This window comes from Cuculus canorus, chromosome 1 (genome assembly GCF_017976375.1).
Source record: "Cuculus canorus isolate bCucCan1 chromosome 1, bCucCan1.pri, whole genome shotgun sequence".
In the NCBI taxonomy this organism is placed as follows: Eukaryota; Metazoa; Chordata; class Aves; order Cuculiformes; family Cuculidae; genus Cuculus; species Cuculus canorus.
The window spans coordinates 203627648-203648962 of record NC_071401.1 but is presented as its reverse complement, the minus strand read 5'-3'; the positions used below and the strand labels follow the sequence as shown (position 1 = coordinate 203648962).

The following is a 21315-nucleotide window of genomic DNA, read 5'->3' as shown; positions in this document are numbered from 1 at the left end:
CCATGGATAAATCTCCCCTCCACCCCCCAAAATTCATGAAGACAAAGGTGGTAAAAATCTGAGTTAATGGGAGCTTTATCTGCGTTAGTCAAGAGCCAGAAGACAGTCAAACAATGAAGGTTAAAAATTACCAAACTACTCCTCCAGGTGCTGACAGGGGCTGGTTATATCCATCTACCAGGATGGCACTTAGAATTACAGGGAACCATGTCTAGAAAATAGCTTATACGAGTTATTACGTGACATCTACTGAAGCTGGAAGGTTGATGAGCTTTTAAAAGTAAAAGCTGTGGGTTTTATTTGATGGTGATGGTTTTAAGAACATGGGCTTACCAAGTGTGGCAAGAAGAAGATGATCAAAAAGTTACAGATTAATTTTCCATTGGCTGTAATGGCTTTAGCTGCCTGTAGTAGTTAAGGGAAGTTTTGTATCTCAAGATTAAGAGATTGACTTTAGTTTGTGGCTTATTCAACAGTCGTTGTAGAGCATTGGCTGGTGTTCTTGGGAATTGCAGTTCCCTCTTAGCAGGGAGTCACCTGGTAGTGTACCAGTCTCGGGTCCATGAAACAGGAAGATTGCATGAGAATCCGACAACTCTAAAATGAAGGATTTTTTTTTTAATGTCTTGAGTGGAAAGTTAGTGTTACGTAAAACTGCCTACTGAAGCCAATTCCTTTGCTAAATTTGTTTTCATATGCTTTTTTCATTTCTCCCATGTGTCCAAGAAAAATATTACTTAGCTAAAAGACATTAATTCAGTTTAAATCAGGGTATCAAGCCCTCTGAGTCTCGTACTGATGTGTGTGCACAAGTTTCTTGTTTGAATTAAGCCTGCTGGTTCCTCGCTCTTTGTTTCTCCACTGTCTGTGCTTTCGCTATATTCAGGATCCTTATCTCATAAAGTGCTAGAAAACTAATGGCTGAATATCATTTTTTTAAATAATTCAGATGGAAAAGCAATATCCTGCAAAATTTCTGTAATCAAGTAGTTACAGAATACAGTTTGTGCGGAAACTTGATCGAAATAGATCCTTAACTTCTAGTTAGTTAAGCCTAATTAAGTTTCTGTTTTTAAAAAAACAGTGTTCAATACAAAACCACTTCTCATTTTCCTTTGCAATCAGCACATCATTTTTGTTTTGTTAAAGGACATGAGTTGCATCCCTTAGATATAAAGCTCAGGCAGGCTTTGCAAAACAATTAGTGCATCTTTCACATGACCTAAACACGATTGAATAATTACTCAAATAATGGTCAGTAATGGAATACATAGGGTTATCTTGTGCCTAATCCTCAGGTAATGGAGTTGGTGTATCTCTGATTTTTCTCTGAGCCATTCCCAGTGAACAGGAGACTGAGACAAAAGTGATTGTGGGAAGTAGAGGGAGTCACTGGAGGCCAGCAAGGAAAAGAAGGCCTTATCTTAAGCAATTAATCAAGAAAACTCCTGTTGTGGGACAATTATTCAAAGCTAATTCTAAAATAGCTTTAGAGCCTAAGGTCCTGAAGGGGTTTTGCATGTTTTTTTGGTTTTGGTTTTTGTTTTAAGAATTTTGTCAAGGTCATTGAGAGCACTGGGGCAGACCCTGCATCAAAATGAAGGCTGCTGCGTACTTCACAGCGAGTTGAGCATTAAGCACAGCATCACACAACATTTGCTTTGAGGTTGTTGTCAGAGCTGTGATTTTTTTTTATTTCTAAACAGAGACAATATTTTGGAACTTGCCTGATGTTTCCACCAAAACATCCTCCATTATTTTGCATCCATTGCGAACAATACCAAGAGGAGAGTATCACAATCACTGCACCTCTGTGCCCATCTCTCCTAGCACACATGCAGGACTCTGATATCACTGAATCTCTCTTTTATTCTTTTCCTCTGGTTTGTTTTGGGGTTTTTTTTGCGCTGTGTTTTGCTTGCTTATTTGTCCTACAAAGGCTTGAAGCAACTGCAGAAGTGTAGGATTGTTTCCTGGGTATGGCTTTGCAAAAGACCATGAGGTCTTTCCAGTTGTCGCCCTAAAAAGCTCTTGTGTAGTGAGAGTATCTGACAGACTCCTTTGCTCTGTTTTTAGCCTCTGAGCTCTGGGAAGTGAGATTTATTTGAAGATGTTGCTGTGATCCATGACGTCCTACAGAAAGGAGCAATAGATTTTAGCGGCTGTCCCTGAAAAATTATAAGGTCACTGGAAAAAAACCAGAGGTTTTAAATTGGATGTAGTTTAAATTTTCCTACGGCCTCTTGAATTGAGCTTCTCGCTGGAGTGGGAAGTTGCCTGCAGAATTATTACTCAGCACAGTCACCCCATGCTCTCGTAGCACTTTTTTTTCCAGTGGTGCTGACAGCAGCATTTTGAACCCTCCTTAGCATCAGGCTGTCCGATCCGGTTTCAAATGGCTGCTGAGTGCCGCCTGGGAAGTGCTGCTGTCTGGAGGTATGGGTGATCGCTCTGCCCTGATTAGTTTTCTCCCTGCCGATGGGCACCTTTTGCAGACAGGGTTACAGGGAGAACCAGGGACACACATGTGCTCCTATGCAGAATAAAAGAGAGAGGCTGAAAGACAGAGAGTCTCACTAATTGGATTTGTAGCTGTAAGAAAAAAAACTCTTAAAATAAACATTTTACTCTCTTTAAGTCTTTCCTTGGCTCCTTTCGTGAAGACCGCTTGAAAGTATCTGTTTCGGGGGTGAACCCTTCTCAGCAAATTTAATTTTGAGGCTTGTCAAGCTTTATTAAAACCTTATCATCAGTGATTTCCTTCTCTGCTAGATCAAGAAGATTGTATTTGTTATAGGATTCATATTATATCTCCAAATTCTTCCCAGTAAATGTGGGGTTTCATGTATGAACTAAAACTCACCACTACCGATTCAGCTCACTGAAGTCCTGAGGTGTGCATTGTCAGCACATATTCATGAAGACTTCGGATGCTGTTCAGAGTTTTAAGCTGGAACTGCATTTGTATTTCTGAGTTATCAACTGTTTGAATAAACATGCTGCTCTGGATGGCAAAAGCATTCTTAATTGCTGCTGGTATCCTTAAAGAAATGAACTGATACACTCATTCCCAACAGCTGGAATATTTGGTAAACACTTCTGGGTATGGTACATATGTTAAGAGAGAGGATGAGCACCTGCCTTTTTAACTTCCAAGTTATAGTAGCTCTTTTTATAATAGTGGGAGTTTCCAGGCAGTGGCAGCTTCATTATTTTTTATTATGTTTTTTAATTATTGTATTTCAATGACTTATGTTCATTTGTGCTCCAATGGATAGATACTGCAGACTAGGGGTTTGCCTAACAGCATAGATAGATGTTTTCCAGTTTGTTCTAGAGCACAGGGTCTGGTTGGCATTTTTATACATCTCAATTTGTGTATTGAAAATCAGCTTCTCCCTTCCCCAGTCTTTCTCATTTTTATAAAATATTTTTTTATTGCTAAGTGCATACTTCATTTTCCTTTCTTATCCAATGAAGACAATCAGATGGATGGAAGTCTCTAAATACGTGCTCTGTTATTTGGGATTTTTTTTTATAGTGCCCAGAAGTAACCAAAGCACTTTGAAAAATACAGATACGGTTCTTGCCCTGAGCAGCTTATCATTTGGTTTGGAACATGCCCTTTCAATTGCAAGTAATGTGCAATTGGAAGAGGAGAGGAAAGGCAATTAATGGCCATATGAGTCGTTGAAGTAAAAAGTTATTTGAAGGTGATATAAACACTCACAGCGTTTTTACGATGGCAAAGTTGCGTCTTTGTCCTGCATAACAAGAGTGATGATGGTCTTTAAGTTGCGTTGAGCCAAGGATTCCTTCTGGTAATGTGTTTTTGCTGAGGCTCCATCATATGCACAAGTATATAACAGATTAATACTCAAAATAGCTCCTGTTTACTTTTGAGGGAGTAAAGCAAGACACAGGCAGACACGGGTAATCAGAGCTGATTGCAGACCTCACCTTACAGAGGTGTTCCATCTCCATGTGGATTTTGTGCCACACCTAGCCCAGCAGTATCCGTGCTTATCCTCTGAACTTCAAGAAGAATGAATCATTCAATAGGAGACCACTGTCCCATTTCTTCCATGCTGCGACTTACACATTAAAACGTCACCCCTATGCTGATCAGTGTGGCCACCGTCTCCCCTCCCATCTCTTCTGTCTTTGCCACAAAACCAGTAAGAAGTTGAGTTGCTAATTATTGCTGGGCTGAAGGGCATGTTAGCTATTTATAGAAACAATATAAATAGAAATATGCTTATTCGTATAATCCAAAGCACCACATCGTACCATCATGTCTGTCTGAGTGCTTCTGTCATGGGTGTGTTACACAGAAAGCAAAGCTTTGGGGGTATAAATTTAGAACTTTTTGGAAGAAAGGGAGAGGTCTGAGGTAATATGGTAAAAAAAATATGTGATGTCTACAGGACAATTATGCCTAAACCATTTCTGGAGTTCTTTAGCTCAGTTGCAAAATAAGATATTAAATAATCATATTGATTAAGTATTTTACCACTTCCAAATCCAAGTACCTGAATGCAGTAGGTTGCAGAATGTGCTTGAGACCTTCACAGATTTGCAATACCAGGTAAAAATTATTAGTCTTGCAGAAGCACAGGTAGCCCAATGGAATAAATATCTAGTTTGTTCCTCTGCTAGGAGGTATAAATAGTTGCTTCTTGAAATATTTGTGAAAGTGTGGAGGTTTTTAGCACAGGATTTTATTGAAGGTAGAACAGTATATTTTCTTATGTAAGACTATAATATATAAAAGGAAAAGCACTGTAAAATCTTTCCAGCTGTTTATATAGGTTCAGCGGTTTTGTTTTTAGAAAGATCTATGATACTTGAAAAGCTGGGTTGGAAATCTTAGCCAGGAACATTAGATGGAGAGGTGCAAAGTGAAAAGACTGACCATCTGCTTTCCTTTTGTCAAGAAAAATACATATAAACCCCTAGTATTATATTTGAGGATTGTTAGATATAGGTAATATGACATGGATTTTGAGTCTTTAAATCATAAATTCGATCTTTGCAAGAGTAGAGGTGCCAAACATTAGTTGTAACAGACATTTTCATCCAGAAATACTTCCAGGAAGATTGTTAAATTACTACAGGTACTGACATCAGGTACAAAGATCTACTTGTGCATATTTCTTTAAAGGAGGGGGAAAAAACACCTTAATACTCAGTATTACCATAGCTAGGCCCTATTATACTATTGTAATCAGAGCTGAAGCAAGAACGGTGATTAACGATGGCAATTTATTGTATCTGACGAGGGGAGAAAATAGGAGATGTTGTCGTTATCATAAATCATATCATAAATAACCAAAGAGAAGCACTCAGAAAGCTTGTGTGGTGTCAGCAGCAAGCCCTTTCAGGCACGCTAGCCCAGGATGTAGCCATAGAAACCCCAAAGTCATATTGTTATCTTAGTCTTGCTGCAGTTATGTGATACAACAGTATTAACATATAGATTAGGCCATTTATAATACTAGGTGTCATTTCAGGTTGGCTTGCTTATATAGCATTTTAGTTTTTTATTGTGCCGAATGTTAGGGAAACGCTGCATTTTTACAGGTCAGTATAGAGCCATTTATAATGTATCAGCTTCACCCCTCTGTCAGTCTTGCTAATGTACTGTATTATTGATTGGCTGTACTCTATGAATTGTCATTGCCTAATTACCTTGTCTTTGCTAATAATTTCATTTTTTAGAAGTCAGAATGTTCCTTTAAAGAGAAAATATCTACACCTGTACATGTACTTCAGGGCAAGTTCCCTGTTCTGTTAAGGATCTTACACTCCAGAGGGAGCAAAAAGTGTAATAAAAAGCACGCAGATCTGTCCAAATTTTGTTATGGAGGTTTTCTGTCTCCGCTGTATGTTTTGATCAAACACGGTGGTTTTTACGTCACGCTCTGTTCTGCAGATTTCAGAGGAGAGACTCAATCACAGGTAATTCAGAGCAACACCAAAGTGACTGAACCAGTGCTTCCCTGCTGATGGGGAGCTGGCTGGTTCTCACAAACCTCCTTCTCTCTCAGTCACTGCCTAAAGATGATTCTGTGGTTGTTTTTACTTTCCATCCAAAGTCTGCACAACAGTTCCAGACACATTAGCATAGCACTGCCATGCACATGCATTTATTCATGTATGTATGTGTGATCTACAAATATAGTTGAGCCACTATTAAAAAGTCAAAAGTGAAAATAAAGGCTTCGTCTTTGTAGTTAGATGTTTTTTTGCTTGCAGCACAAATGCTGGACTGATACTTTGTCAGGTCAGAGAGAGATTGTGAGCCTAGTTGATAATAATCTGCCAATGCTGTTTTTCCTGTCTTCAGCAGGAAGCTGGGTGTGTCCTGTTAAGAGTCCTCCGTAGGTCGGCTTCATAAACATTGCATATTCTTAAAAAGTATTAGTGTGAGAACTGCCACTAGTAACTATTTAAAAGTTTTATTCTCATTGCATCCTGTGTTCTAAAGCAGCACTAGAAGCCAAAGTTGCACATTGTACCTTAAGCCACGATAAAGTCGTAGAGTCATGGAATGGTTTGGGTTGGAAGGGACCTTAGAGATCAGGGACACTTTCCACTGGATAAGGTTGCTCATCCAGCCTGAACTTGAACACCTTCAGAGATGGGTTATCCACAATTTCTCTTTTTCCCATGCCTCACCACCCTCACAGGAAAAAAGTTCTTCCTAATATCTGATCTAAATCTCCTCTCTTTCAGCTAAAACCCGTATTTCCTCATCCTGTCTCTGCACTCCCTCTTAAAGAGCCCCTCCCCGTCTTTCCTGTGGCCCCCTTTAAGTGCTGGAAGGCTGCTATGAGGTCTCCCGAGAGCCTTCTCTTCACTCGACTGAACAATCCCAACAGCTGTTCTTATAGGGGAGGTGCTTCAGCCCTCCGACCATCTTCGTAGCTTCCTCTGGACTCGCTCTAACAATCTATGTCCTTCTAGTGCTGAGTGTTAAAAGTGTTATTCTCATTGCATCCCGTATTCTAAAGCAGCACTAGAAGCCAAAGTTGCACATTTTACTCTAAGCCAAGATCTGATGCCTGGAGGGATGCTCTGCACCTCTCTCCTCTTCTTTCCCACACCCTTAGGCTTGCATCATCTTGAGGTGGTCATTTTATTTTGCCAACTGGACAGAGAAGTACTTTCTCTTCTTTTTTTTTTTTTTTCTTTTCCTTCCACACCCAGGTATATTTCCATCCCAGTTAGCCTGTTAAATCACTTCACAATGGAGAAGGGACAAGATGATGATATATTAAAGGAGGTGCAGGATTTTCCTCTGGCTTGTCCAAGCCCAGAAGTTTGAGTAGTGTCATGATGGACCAGATTGGTGATTTGAGTTTGAACAAATACTCTTTCTTATTTTGATTCGTTCCCCATTCTGCATAAAAGCTTTTACCGTGACAAGAGAATGGTACTTTTTCTTCTTAAAGCAGTGCTGTGATGTAGAACTACAGCTTTAGCAGTTGTGGTTTGTTTCTGGCAAACTATTGATATCTTATTCTTATGCTGTCTTTCAAAAGTTTATTTCCATTTATTTCATACCAAGAAATGCCTAATCAAGAGTGTGAAGCAGTTGTTCAGTGGGGTAGAGAAGTACCTGAATTGGTCTGGAAATTTGTGAGTCCTGACCCAGATTATTGCTATCATCCATATTTCAAGGTGGATGAATGTATTTTGTCATTGGAGGTGGAGGGAGGTGGGGGGTATTGACCACTTGTAGCTTCTTGGACAGGTTAATGACTAATATGGGAGTGTATAATAAATGGGAGTGATAAATGTATACACGAAGTCTTTAAGTCCTATGGAACACCTTCAAGTTCAGTTCTGGCTCATATTGATTGTTGAAATCACCACCCAGCCATTTGGTCCAAAATTTTCCGATGTGACCAAGTCTTGATGCTTACCTTCAAGCATCCCTTACATCCTCTTCAATTTTTCGGTTCTGTATGCGCTATCACTAGCCACACCTGAAAGCTCTTTTTGTATGAAAGCTCTTTTTGTAATGTATTTGTGGTTTCTGCATTTTAGAATGTACTGAGAAGGTACTGGAATGAACTCACTGGCAATATCAGTGGAAAAATTTGAGAGACATGGAAGATGTGCTCCTTGGTGGTGCTTACTTACCAGCTCTCTTCCCACAGAAAAGTGTCCATTGGAAAATGTCAGGGTTTGGTAATAGGTTGGTTGATCTCCTTTATACAGTAAAAGAGAAACCTGTTGGTGTCTTGCCTGTTGGGTAAACAAGTCACATCAGTGATTGATTGTGTTCGTATGTGGCAGAGAAATTATATATATAAAAAGCATACATATACACATGCATATATCTATATAACATCTGGCATTTTAGGTTCAAAATGTATTTCACGTATCTTAGTGTGTTCATTTTGCATTAGAGTATCAGGATATTGGCCTGTAGGATATCAGGATTGAATTTTGTTGCTCTTCCATTAATTTCCTTTATGGACTACAAGCACAGTTTCTGTTTGTTTTGGGAAAAGGCCATTGTTATTACAAGTTAAAGAGATAAAACCTGTCATGGTGTAAGAAAAAATCCTTTCACTTTTAACAGAAGTCAAAAGCCCCCTCCTATTAGGATATGATAGGGATATTAAGCTCTTGACTTAGCGACTTAAAATTGTCCAAAAGATATCTTTGGCTTAATCTTATTCTTTATCTAGACAAAAGGAAAATTATTTTGGAAGTCTGCAGGAAAATTTTGGGTGTTTTTTTTCCCTTAAAAAGTTTCATATGCTGTGGAATGATAGCTTCTTTTCTTCATTTGAGAAGCTGAGCATGTTTGTGCATAAAATCTTCAGGATATGCTTGAAAAGAAGGGTGGATTGGGGATTTCAGTTCAGGCACTACCACACTGTTTCCTTTTATATGTCCTAATTTTCCTTAAAATTCTTGAACTTCCATACTTAGGTACTTGATACCATCCAATACAAAAGAGTCCAGAGACTTGGTATGAGAACTGTTCATGAAATAAGTGCATGGTCTTCTGCTAGGTCTGTATTTGGCCATTTTGCATTCTATTAGAAAATAAAATGTTCCAATTCAGTGTTATGGAAGAAATGTGCTGAAAATACACGTGTATGAGGTACATGTAAACATCTGCTCATTAAGAATTCTATCCTTAGTGGGTTTGCTGTGATTGCTGATACTGTTTACCTGGCATATTAAAGTTAATATTGAATACCAAATGCCAAAATCTTGTGTTATTATAATAACAAGAGTTGGTTTCTACAGGAACTGTTACCTGCCAGAGCTTTGTGCCATTAGTGTGTCAGCCTTTGCATTGAAGGTCAGATGCTACTGTTACTGACATCATGGAGTGCTTTCTTCACCAAGTGGTGTCTGTCTTTAGGCCAGCATGTCTTAATCTGCTTCATATTGTACCTAAGAAATACTGAGTTATTCTTAGATCTCCAGGTCTTAGCCAGGTAGTTTTATCCACCCTGTTACAGAGGGAAATGTTAATCCAGTTTTCAGTGGAGAGACTGGAACTTGGCTTAAATTAAATACCGGCCAACAGGCAGTTTTTGGCAGGGTCAAGAGCTGAGCAGAGATCTTGTCTGTCTCTATCTAGTCCATGTTCACTAGGACATCGTCTTGCTCTAAGTGTTTAAGCTGCTGTCTCTGAAGGTACCAAGTAAAAAGTGTGGTAACGACCAAGATGAAGACAATTTTATATATGCGTGTGTGTCAGGTTTTCTTGCTTCAGCCATGTGTATACGTTGGTGAGTTTCTCTTCAATCAGAAGAGTTTTTAATCTGTCTTTTCCTGCCTTCATTTTTATCTGACCTGTTGTTGAAAGAGCAGTGTGTGCAACCACCTCTGATGAGGTGTGATAGTGTGATATGGGTGATTGCACTTCTTTTTCTGCAATAAAGACAGAATTCCTATTCTTCAGAGCTCTGTGTTGGTTTTAGGGACAAATAGTTCCTCGCATCATCGTAAACTTGGAAGTTCATTACTGAAGTGTCAAGTATTGCTGTCCTGAAACCTAGCCATGGCCAAATTAAGAAGGTATATATTCAATAAGCCTCTGGTTTTGGAGTCCCTGCTGTGCAGAGATGTACAAAGAAAGAAATTTTGTGCTTTAGTGGGTTTTTTGTTAAAAAGGTGCAAGAGTCTTGGTTTCTTGCCTAAATTCAGCTTAAGAAGTTTTCCAGTATTTGAAATAGTGACAGATCTCCACAGCTTGCATTTGGGATTCTAATGCTTTCTGTCCAGAGGTCTCGAGGAGCTACATATTTATCAAGTTCAGCTTTTACAGCGCCTCTGCGAGATGAAATTATCATTGCTTGTCAGATGAGAAGACAACAGTACGTAGTGTGACTTGCCCAAGATCAAACTGCAGCCCCGTGTCAAGAGAAGAGTGGACTCCTTCCTCTATTAAATGTCAGAATCATCCTTTTGTGAAAGTGCCAAACTTGCCTCGTTCCACAGACACAGGCAGTGTTGCACATCCTAATATGCTCCAGTAAGAAATTCTGTCTTAACAAACACTTTTCTCAGTGGCAGCATGCTAACAGCTGTCAGCTGGTTTTATTCATCGTTGGACAAATTCACCTTTGGGGCTGCTCTGCAATGCTGAACCCATCCCTGCTGTAACCTGGGCATCATCTGAACCCGGGCTCTGCACATGGGGCCGGCTGACATAATAAACAATTCCTCTGTAATGTGAGCATTAATATTGATTCAGCACTGACTTCTCTAACAACAACCAAAAGAAAAAAAATGTATCTGTTATCTTGAGAAACCTCCCAACCAGCTCGAGTCTCCTTTCATTACAGGGGAGAGTTATTAGGGCAGATGGCCGAGGTGATACCCATTTGACCTATAGATGCTAACTCAAGAGCCGGATCATTAATAAGGTGGCCAAAGATAGGGAGAGATGGCAGTAAAGAGAGCTAAAAAGCAATCCTCTGCACAAAGGATTGCGCATCAAGAAGTGCTGGGTGGCAAATGAGATGGACAAAGGTGAAAAAGTGGCTGCGTGGTTTTAAATGCTCATTGCCAACAGATTACGCTTAAAAGCTGCTGTTTTCCCATATTTGGTTCCTGCTCCAGTGTGAATCTTTCTGGAGCAAAAAGGCCCTGTAACTTTTGAATGTAAGACAGAGATTTCACTTTCTCTAATTAAACTCCCCCCGAAAAAAAAGTGCTTTATTGTTTTCTACCGTGGCCGCAGCTGTGGTGGCTCAGGTTTGAGAGCTGCTGCCTGGCAGAAAACCAGTCCTCACTGAGGATCAGACCGTGGCGTTGTTCCAAGAGAAATTTGGGTTTCATTTGACTACGATAGGATTCCAGATTGTCATCTGAGCGTGTCTGAAAAGTGGTGAATGTGTGTCAGTAGTTAAGTGCTCGTGAACTTCCTTAGTCCCTGGATTGTTCAGGACTGACCCAGGCAATTTTTTCCAGATGTTTTGGGGAATCCAAGTCCATATTAAAGGGATGGTAATGCTTCTGCTTCCTTACTAAGTTGTCTTTGTGGCTTGCAGGAATGTGCATGAAAGCTGGAGCCAAGACACCCCGATTTCTAGTCTCACCTCTACAAACTGCACTTTAACCTTTCCTGCCCTTCCCTGGCATCTCCACACAAGATCACAGAAACTTTGTGAGCTTGGTGCAAACTTTACTTGGCCTTACTAAAAAAAAAAAAATAAGCATTGCTCTTTTTTTTTTTTATTATTGTACAAAACTCCAGTCCCTGTTCTCCAAACCTCCTCTGAAATTGCTTTTTCGCCTTTGATCCCACAGCTGCTGGTTTTCTGCAATCCTGAGTAGGTAAAACATGAGAAGCACCTTGGGATGGGAAGGAGTTACATAAATACCAAATATTGTGGTGCACTTCTGTGAGACACAATATAACAGTGTGGCTGTTACAGTATAGCATGTATGGGTTTAAGCAGACACTGGATAGAAATCTTGTGATTTTTCTACTAAATGTAATTTTTTTACTGTTTGCTGCAGTAGTTTCTCTTCCACTTTATTAACTCTTTTTTGTCCCCGTTTTTTTATATTTAAAGTGGTTTACATTGCTATCTCTAAAGCCTGCGTGATCAAACCTTGTCTTTGCTAATGTTTGAATTTGGCTATGCTTTTCATCTTGTAGCAGAGGCAAAAGACTTGCTCTATATCAAGATTTTAAAGTGCTTGTTTTAAATTTTATCACTGTTTAAAATTTTAAATGAAAACTCAACTATGAACTAGGTTGAATGGGGTTAGGAGGGAATTGCTCAGTAGCAACTGGTGCTGTATGACATCTGACAAATGCTAATTCTTCATCTCCAAAACCATTTTGAGCAGATGAAGGCAGCTGATTTCTGCACAGCTTAAATGGAGATTGAAATGACTTCCATGATCTGGAAGCAGATTTTTTCCCCCCCCCCCCATAGCAGGTGCAGACTCGGTCCACAGTGATTTCTCAGTTATACTCTAACTTTGCAGTTTAAAAAATTTAATGTCAGTGCCCAGCCAGGCAAAACCTAACTCCCTAACATTTCTGTTTTTCACGGAAGGCTAAGACTCTATCCTCAGGCAAAGTCTCCTCTCTGGGCTGGCTGCTGTAAATCCTCTGGGCCCTGGCAAAAGCCAGAGTTGCTAGCTCATTTTACTTAATTTGTGATGCTGGCAAGATTTGTGCTGCAGCCCAGGGCTCTTGACTCAACTCTCTAAATCAGAGCATTGACACATTACAGTAGAGAACACCAGCACAGAAAACCTGAAAATAAACGCCTTGAAAAGAGATATTTTAGAATACACAGCTTTAAATGGTGTTAGTGTAATATTGTAAGTTTCTTGGTATTTGCTTCTTTAAAACCACCTGCTCATTAAGAAATTGGGTTTTATCCACTGTCATAATAAATGGTTTTTACTACATATTTCATGTGAGAATCTTAGGGCACTTGATATCTTTTCACAGAAAATCCACTAGGCAAAATGTCATGCGTTTTTGCAGGTGGGTAAATAGAGACATGGGGTAAAGTGAAGTGAGGAATGTTATCTAGCGGAGGTGTAATGATGTAATTATGGCAAATATAAATATGTCAGGTTAACATCGATGTGCTCGTTCTTATTCCAGACTAAGAATCCTTTTTCCTGCTTGGATAATTCCATTTTGAAAGTGAGGAAGTGTATCCAAGAGGATAAAGTGCTTGGCTCTGGTTGGGGAGATCAGAGGTTCTCTTCTCAAACCTGCTGTGGATTTTCTGGGAGCTCTGAAGTGAATTTTCTCCTTTCTCTGCACCATAATGTCACATGTGTAGGACTGAAGATGGTGTTATACGTAGGGGAAAAAATGATTTATAGTAAATGAAAATCAGAGTAGTCACACAGGTGCTGTCCATGCTGGCTTGAAACAGTTAGTACCTGATGTCTTCACTGTGAATATTTCAGGTTTATCTAATTTTCAAAAGTTGGGTTTTTTATATCATAGCCTGAATGTCCACTTGCAACTGGAGTATGTATTTCGGCTTCACTATAGCAGGAAGCCAACATATGGACTCCAGGATTGCTCCATGGTGCAAACAAAACAAGAGTAAGCGGGAATATGGGGAGATGCATTTCAAAGGTGTGCTCCTGATCCAAACCAACATGAACACATGCAATGCTGCAATGTTCCTATATAATCATAATCGGCAATGTTTGTGTGCATCAAGCCCTTGGTATGGTATCACAGCTTGAACCTTTGGACTGTGCTGCTTGAGGAAAAACAAACCATGTTTGAGAAGACACTTTCCTAGTAGTTAATCTGCAGTCAAGATTGTGTGATACATAGGCAAGACAGCTAATTCCAGTGAATTTTATTTCAATATATGCTTTGCAGTCCACTTTGCTACAGCAAGAAATGCTTCAACCTCTCTCTCTTTGTTTAAAGTGAAGCAGGTTTATGTTATTGTAGTCCCAACAACTGCAGTAAGAAATAATCAGGACATATTTAGGTAGAACCGTCACTTTGAACCTGCACCACAAAGTGAGCTCTAATCTCATATGCTTTGCTCATGGGTTTAACGTTACGCTGACATGAGGGCACATGCCAGATGTGAAAGTGGCTGATGCAAGACAGAGCCGATGCCACACTTTACTTCCAAGTAGACCTGTGAGAAGCTATTAGGTGGCCAGTTGTCTCTTATGGGCTGAAATGCATGTGAACACTTGCTCTGAGGCTTGGTTGTTTCTGCAAAACACATTTTTAATTATCCTAATGCTTTTTTAAAATGTTCTTTGTTACAGAAGAGGAAGAGGAGCAGGTGCCTACCGATGGAGGTACCTCTGCAGAGGCCATGCAGGTACCACTGGAAGAAGAGGAGGATATGGAAGAAGATGAGGCAATTAATGATGAGAACTACTTGAGCAAGAGACCATTAGAAAGTCCTGATGCTGAGGAATTTCCACCTGTGAAACGGCCAAAACTGTCTATTTCTAAAGGAGACAGTTTGGATGGAGCTTTGGAACCACGTGAACCTCTTAGCTCAATAAATACTCAAAAAGTACCACCAATGCTCTCTCCAGTTCATGTTCAGGACAGTACAGACTTAGCACCTCCTTCACCAGAACCACCAATGTTGGCTCCTATTGCGAAATCACAAGTGCCAACCCCCAAAACTTCAGAGACAAAGCCGCTGGTACCCAAAACAAAGTCCAAAACAAGTTCTCCAGGACAGAAGACGAAATCACCTAAAACTACACCCTCGCCAGTGGTAACTGGAAGTCCCATACGTTCACCAAAAACTGGACCCAAAGAAAAAAAGTCACCAGGTCGTGCCAAGAGCCCAAAAAGTCCTAAAAGTCCAAAGGTTCCCACTCATGTTCCCCCACCACCTGTCAAGCCTGAAACACCAAGCAGACCCCCCGTGGCTGCAATAAGTGACAAGATAGGAAAGGAAAACATTCAAGTAAAACAAGGACAGACACCACCTGAGCCTGCCCCCAAGCCAGCTATTGAAAACCAGCCTAAGAAAGTACCAGTGATGGACAAGACTATTGATGATTCAATCGATGCTGTGATTGCTCGTGCATGTGCAGAACGAGAGCCGGATCCCTTTGAGTTTTCCTCTGGTTCTGAATCAGAAGGGGAAATCTTTACCAGTCCTAAAAGACTTTCTGTTTCAGAGGCTACGACTCCTAAACCTTCTGTTTCTGCCAATAGTACAAATAAGGCAGGAGCAACTCCAATACCTCCCTCAGGTGGGACTTCAAGTTCAGACATTTCATGGACAATGGATGACTCAATTGATGAGGTCATTCGAAAGGCAAACATGGGGACACCTGCTAATCCACCTACCAACTTCCCTTATTTCTCTTCTCCTTCTGCTTCACCACCAACCCCAGAACCTCTTCTCAAAGTCTATGAGGAGAAAACCAAGTTGGCTTCATCAGTAGAAGTGAAAAAGAAATTGAAAAAGGAGCTGAAGACAAAAATGAAGAAGAAAGAAAAACAAAAAGAAAAAGATAAAGAGAAAAACAAGGAGAAAAATAAGGAGAAAGAGAAAAATAAGGAGAAGGATAAAGACAAAGAAGGAAACAAGGAAACAAAATTTCAGTGGAAGGAACTGCTCAAAGATGATGAACTTGATCCTTATAAATTCAAACTAAAGGACTTTGAGGATGCTGACACAAAAGTAAAGTTGAAAGAGGGCAATACCAAAAAAGAGAGAGATAAACATAAGGATAAAAAGAAAGAGAAAGAGAAAGGCAAAAAAGACAAGGATAAGAAAGACAAAGAGAAACTTAAAGATAAGGGTAAGGAAGATAAGGTAAAAGCTCCATCAGCACCTCTTGTGTTACCTCCCAAAGAAATGTCTTTGCCCTTGTTCAGCACACCAACCGCCATGAGGCTTCCAGGCATGTTACCTTCCATGCCTCCAGTGCTTCCTGAAAAACTGTTTGAGGACAAAGAGAAACCAAAAGAGAAGAAGAAAGACAAAAAGGAGAAGAAGAAAAAGAAAGAAAGGGAGAAGGACAAAGAAAAGGAAAAGAAGGAAAAGGAAAAGGAGAGGAAAGAAAAAGAAAAGAAAGAGAAAGAAAAAGAGAAACATAAACATGAAAAGGTAAGGTGTTTAGATGAGTTGAGATGCCATAAGTGCTTGAAAAATGCACATTTTTTGTGCATTTCTGTATTTGCTGCTGACCGTTGTTTAAGAGCTTTGAGGAGATGCGTTATAACAGGTTTGGTATTTTGGAAAAATAGCTCCAAGGAAGACTTCTACCAAGAGTTTCAGGGATTGTCCCACCTCTTTGGAAGACAAAACAACGGAAGTTCAATGTCGTGAATTTGAAATGTGAGGTTGTCTTGCTGGTTTTCCTCAATTCACTTTTCGCTTTGAAAAGCTGCAGTTCAGACTCAATAACAATACACACACAGCAAATCTATGTAGTGTTGCAATGCATGGATTTTGTACAGTGGATTTCCCCTAGTAGGGCCAGTAACCATATGCCTTTCATATAAACTTTAAATTCAGCTTCTAAAAGTCTACTGTTTCAAAAGTTGCAGAAGTTGGTAACTTATCAGATAGACAGAAATGAGGAGCAGATTGCCTTCAAATAAACACATTCACCACTTGTCTCAGATGTTCAGGAGAGCTGCTGAATCCTCTTTTAGCAAACACCTCTTGTTGATCCAATTTGTTTGAAGTAAGAAAATTGTTTTCAAATTATGGTCTGAAATGTTCAAATGTCACCTTTCGTTTTGACTTTTATGCTTGAGAGAGAGAAGGGAAGAGCTGGCTTTCAAGTGGGTTGAGCTCCTTCCACTCCTGTAACTCTTACTGATTTACATCAGGCAAAGATAATTTCTGCTTGCCAATATCACTTAATCTTGAGAATATATTTAATATTTAAGAAATGAAACCCACATATTTGCATGTTATCAGATTTGAAAATCCCATTAGAAATGGCTCCTCTAATTCAGGGTTTGCTCTAATTTTTCTATCAGTTCACCTTATAATACGTATTACATTGTTAATATATTAAAAAAAAAAGAAGAAGGAAAAGAGATTGTCTTCATAGGTGATAACCTTGGATACAGGGTTTCCCGAATCTCTATCCTTGGCATTAGGAAGCACTGTATAAGTTCTGATTTTACCAATATGCTCTTTACACCCTGCTTTGTGTGTAATGCTAAGTTTGTACAAGCTCCGATTTGGGACATGCCTCACTTTCTCTTTTTGCCACTCTACTCTGCTGTGCTACCTGCTGGACTTGAAACAAACTGCTGATTTCAAAACTTGACATATTTGTTAAGTTGACAAGTGGTTTTTCAGTGCAGAATCCAGGTGATCTCGAGAACTAACATGTACCTGCTGTGGATGAGTCAGTGAACAACAAGGTGGTGGTGACGTTGTCCACATTAAGTTAGTGTCTGGTTTTAGACTGCAACAACAGTTTAATAGATTCCCCAATCTGTCTGCCTGCCCCTCATGCCTAAGATGTTTTGTCAGTTTTTCATTGAGAATTTCTGCTGAGATTTCTTTTTAAGTTAAATTATGTGTATATATAAAGTAGAGAAAATTATATGCTTGGTTTTCATACATTCACTTTTGTATTTCTTCTGCAAATCTATACCTACTTTGCTCTAGAGCAATGTAACAGATACACAAACAAATACAAACTGGTAAAGCTTTGGTATAGACTGAGCATATATATATTAGAAAAAGAAGTTCAACAGTAATAAAAACTTGGACAAATTAAATTGACAAAGCTGCCCATTAACTTGGCAAAAAGTCCCTGTCAAAAGATAAACTTTAAAGCTAGAATGCATGAAAGAGTCCCCAGATAGAATTAAAATTTAAACTGATTCTTGATAGATAAGCTTTTTTTAAATCCACCTCTTTGCTGCAAGTCAGGATTTTAAAAATAAATTTCCCCTTTAAATCTCTTGAGCGATTTTCATTTTTTGCAAGGCCGCACTGCTGGTGTCCTGGAAAAATGGAGAGTTAGAGCTTTATCAGTTGGTGCCCTGAGGTATGTGGCAAAGAAGCTAAATCCTTGAAGATTAGCAAAAAAAATGCAGCACATGGCAATAAGGGGCTTATATGACTACTAGTATTAGTTCAGGTGAAAGAAGTATTGCTTATACATAAAACTGGACAAATCCAGTGACAATGTATTTTTAGTTAGCTACAAAGGAGTCTTATATTGCTGGACTTTACCTCTTTGGTGATTTGGGAAGCTTAGTAATCCACTGTAAATGCTCTTCTGCTGGCCCCAATTCCCAGTATTACTCCAGAATGCTGCTCTTTCGTTTTAACCCCTAAACTACATGTTTCCTTAATTTAGCTTTTGGATCACACAATGACTTATTTAGCCAACCGTTGTGCTGTAGGAGCAAATGATCAAGTTACTGTTCAGACACTTAACCTTCCACAGCGTGTCCACTTCGGAGGTGTGCACACAACCTGCAAGATGACTTGTGGGCTAACTGCAATTTCAGCTCTTGATGGCCAGTAGAAAATGCCAGATTTCTATTTCTAATATTGCTATATTTAAACAAAAGAGTGACTCAGAAATAATGTTTCCATATTTGAGTATTGTTATAGATATTACCTAAGTGTGCATCCCTTCTTGTTGGGGAATTGAAACTTTTTATCAGGATTTTCCTGTGTAATTTAGCCTTGAGCTGCTGGAAGACACAGAACAGCAACCAACACTGCACAAACAGCAGAATCACAGAATCATAGAGTGGGTTGAGTTGGAAGGGACCTTAAAGATGATCCAGTCCCAACCCTCTGCCATGGGCAGGGACACCTCCCACTGGATCAGATTGCTCAGAGCTTCATCTAACTTGGCCTTTAACACCTCCAGGGATGGGGCAGCCACAAATTCTCTGAACAACCTGTTCCAATGCCTCACCACCCTCATAGGAAAAAAATTCTTCCTAACATCTAATCTAAATCTCCCCTCTTTCAGCTTAATACTGTTCCTCCTCATCCTATCACTGCAATCCCTGATAAAGAGCCCCTCCCCAGCTCTCCTGCAGGCCCCTTCAGAAGCTGAAGGCTGTGTGCTAGAAGCGTTCAGTAGTGGGACCAAGGATGCGGAGCTTTTTCAAAGGACTTGCCTGCAGATGTGTGCTCCGCAGTAAGTGTTGGGGTGCTGCCCTTGGAGCCAGAAAAGGAGACAGTGAGCTGGAGCGCTGCCTTGCGTGCAGTACCGAGTTAAAAGCAGAGAGTTGGAGCAATTTCACACCACTTGTACAATGGAGATTACCGGGCGTGCTGTAGGAGTGACGGAGCAGCTCACAAGGCTGCTGACCCAGTTTCAGCTAACCTCATTACACTGAGCTGTGAACTAAAGTAGTTGAGGAACTGCTTCTTGAGAAATGGAGCCATCTATGCATCAGAGCAGGGCTTGCCAGAGCTGCCCCAAAGTAAATTGCCCCTACTCATGAATCGAAATGCTGTCATCGATGTTGTGGCTGCCCCATCCCTGGAGGTGTTCAAGGCCAGGTTGGATGAGGCCTTGAGCAGCCTGATCTAGTGAGGGGTGTCCCTGCCCATGGCAGGGGTGTTGGAACTGGATGATCTTTAAGATCCCTTCAAACTCAAACCATTCTGTGATGTGGGGGATATCCAGGATATATTAATAACTGTGGATACTCTTTAATTTTCCTGCTGTTCTACTCATGCAAACCCTACACACAAACCCATATTTTAGAAAGATGTTTCCTCTCCTCTTGTATCAAATGACAAGATTTAGTATTGTAGTTAAGCCCAGTTTTCATAGAATCACAGAACACCTTCAACTATGAGGCTTCCACGACTTCTTTGGGTAACTTGTTACAGTGTCTCACCACCCTCACAGTAAAAGATTTCTTCCTAACAGCTAATTTAAGACTCCTCTCTTTCAGCTTAAAACTGTTACACCTCATCCTATCCCTGCATTCCCTGATAAAAAGCCCCTCCCCATCTTTCCTGTAGGCCCCCTTTAAGTACCATAAGTTTATAAGGTCTCCCCGGAGCCTTCTCTTCTCCAGGCTGAACAACCCCAACTCTTCAGCCATCCTCATAGCAGAGGTGCTCCAGCCCTCTTGATCATCTTCATGACCTCCTCTGGATTCCTTTCCTCTCACAGCAGACTGGAATGTTGTTATCTGATCATAAGGAAGTGGTTTATGTTCTTTTCTTCTGCCACATGACCCCACACCACCATTGTTTAGGACATCTTAGTGGTATACAAACAATAATACAAAAGTCTTTAAAACAAAGGACGGATGACATGAGTTACCAGTCTGTGCTGTATGCTGGAAGCTAAGTAGTAGTGCTTGTCCTAGAAACTTTTGTATTTGAAATATGTACTACAGAAGGAGGAAAAAACTAATGGGAAAAGAAGTAAGATAACCCAAGCCTCCTGTCCCCAGGCTTCAGTTCCATGTCTCTGTCCAGTGGACAGTGCTCCTGGTTAAGGTGCTGTGAAAGCAGCTGAAAGACTTACCTATGGAAAGTGGCAGTCAAACTGTTCCAGACATTAGGAGCTCCAGAGGAGCAAACCTCTTGCATCACTCCAGGGGAACGACATAACAAAAAAAAATCATGCTATATAAACAAAAGAGTGGAGAGAAACCCCTGAAGTAGGCTAATACATATCCGTGGAGAGCTTTATTGAAAAGGATGGTTAACTGTGTCAAAGCAGAAATACTGCTCAGGCTGCACCCCTTCTCTCTCCGGAGCAGACATCTCCTAATGAGCAGCTCCAATTCTTTGGGCAAGGTATGTGGCACGGGACTTTGTCATTCCCATTCCTCAATGTAAGTCCTAACTTGAGCCCTCCCACTTTGGCGTGCTGTCTTCTGCACTGCTTTCTGTGCTTTGAATTAATTATTTGCCCTCCTTTTCTTTATGAAAGCTTTTTAAAACAGATTTGTCCCAGAGACTTGTTCACGTTTCCGTTTAGTATATGCATACTATTTTTGTCTCTTAAATTCCTAGACCAGATTCATCTAAATGGTTATTCTGTTAAATATGGAGACACACATGTTCAAAATTTTGGCAGATACTGGTTCAAAGAGTTTAAGGACATATTCCGGTCATCTAAATTCCACCAGATACTGAGGTTGGAAACTGGGCCATTTGAAAAATAGCCATTGGAAACCTCAACCTAATTGCATTAAAAAGCAGTGGTTCTGTTACACCTATGTGGATAAGAACTTCATTCATATTCTGTGTTGTTGCTTGGGGTTTGTTTGCTTCCTACATGTCTAATTTTGATTCAAGAGGGTCACAGTATATTTATGTGATGAACCTGGGAAATAATTTAATTTGAATTTCAGAAAAAAAGTCACTA

General features: G+C 40.1%; 1 protein-coding gene across 2 annotated transcripts in view; it reads left to right on the top strand.

Annotated features, from left to right (window-relative positions):
* Positions 1-21315, top strand: part of TAF3 (TATA-box binding protein associated factor 3) — a 124249-nt gene that overhangs the window by 78473 nt on the left and 24461 nt on the right. For both annotated transcript variants that reach the window (XM_054083313.1, XM_009568938.2), the window contains one exon: positions 14269-16085. In XM_054083313.1, the coding sequence (XP_053939288.1) occupies positions 14319-16085 (1767 nt within the window). In that variant the 5' untranslated portion in view covers positions 14269-14318. The remainder of the gene's footprint in view (positions 1-14268; positions 16086-21315) is intronic.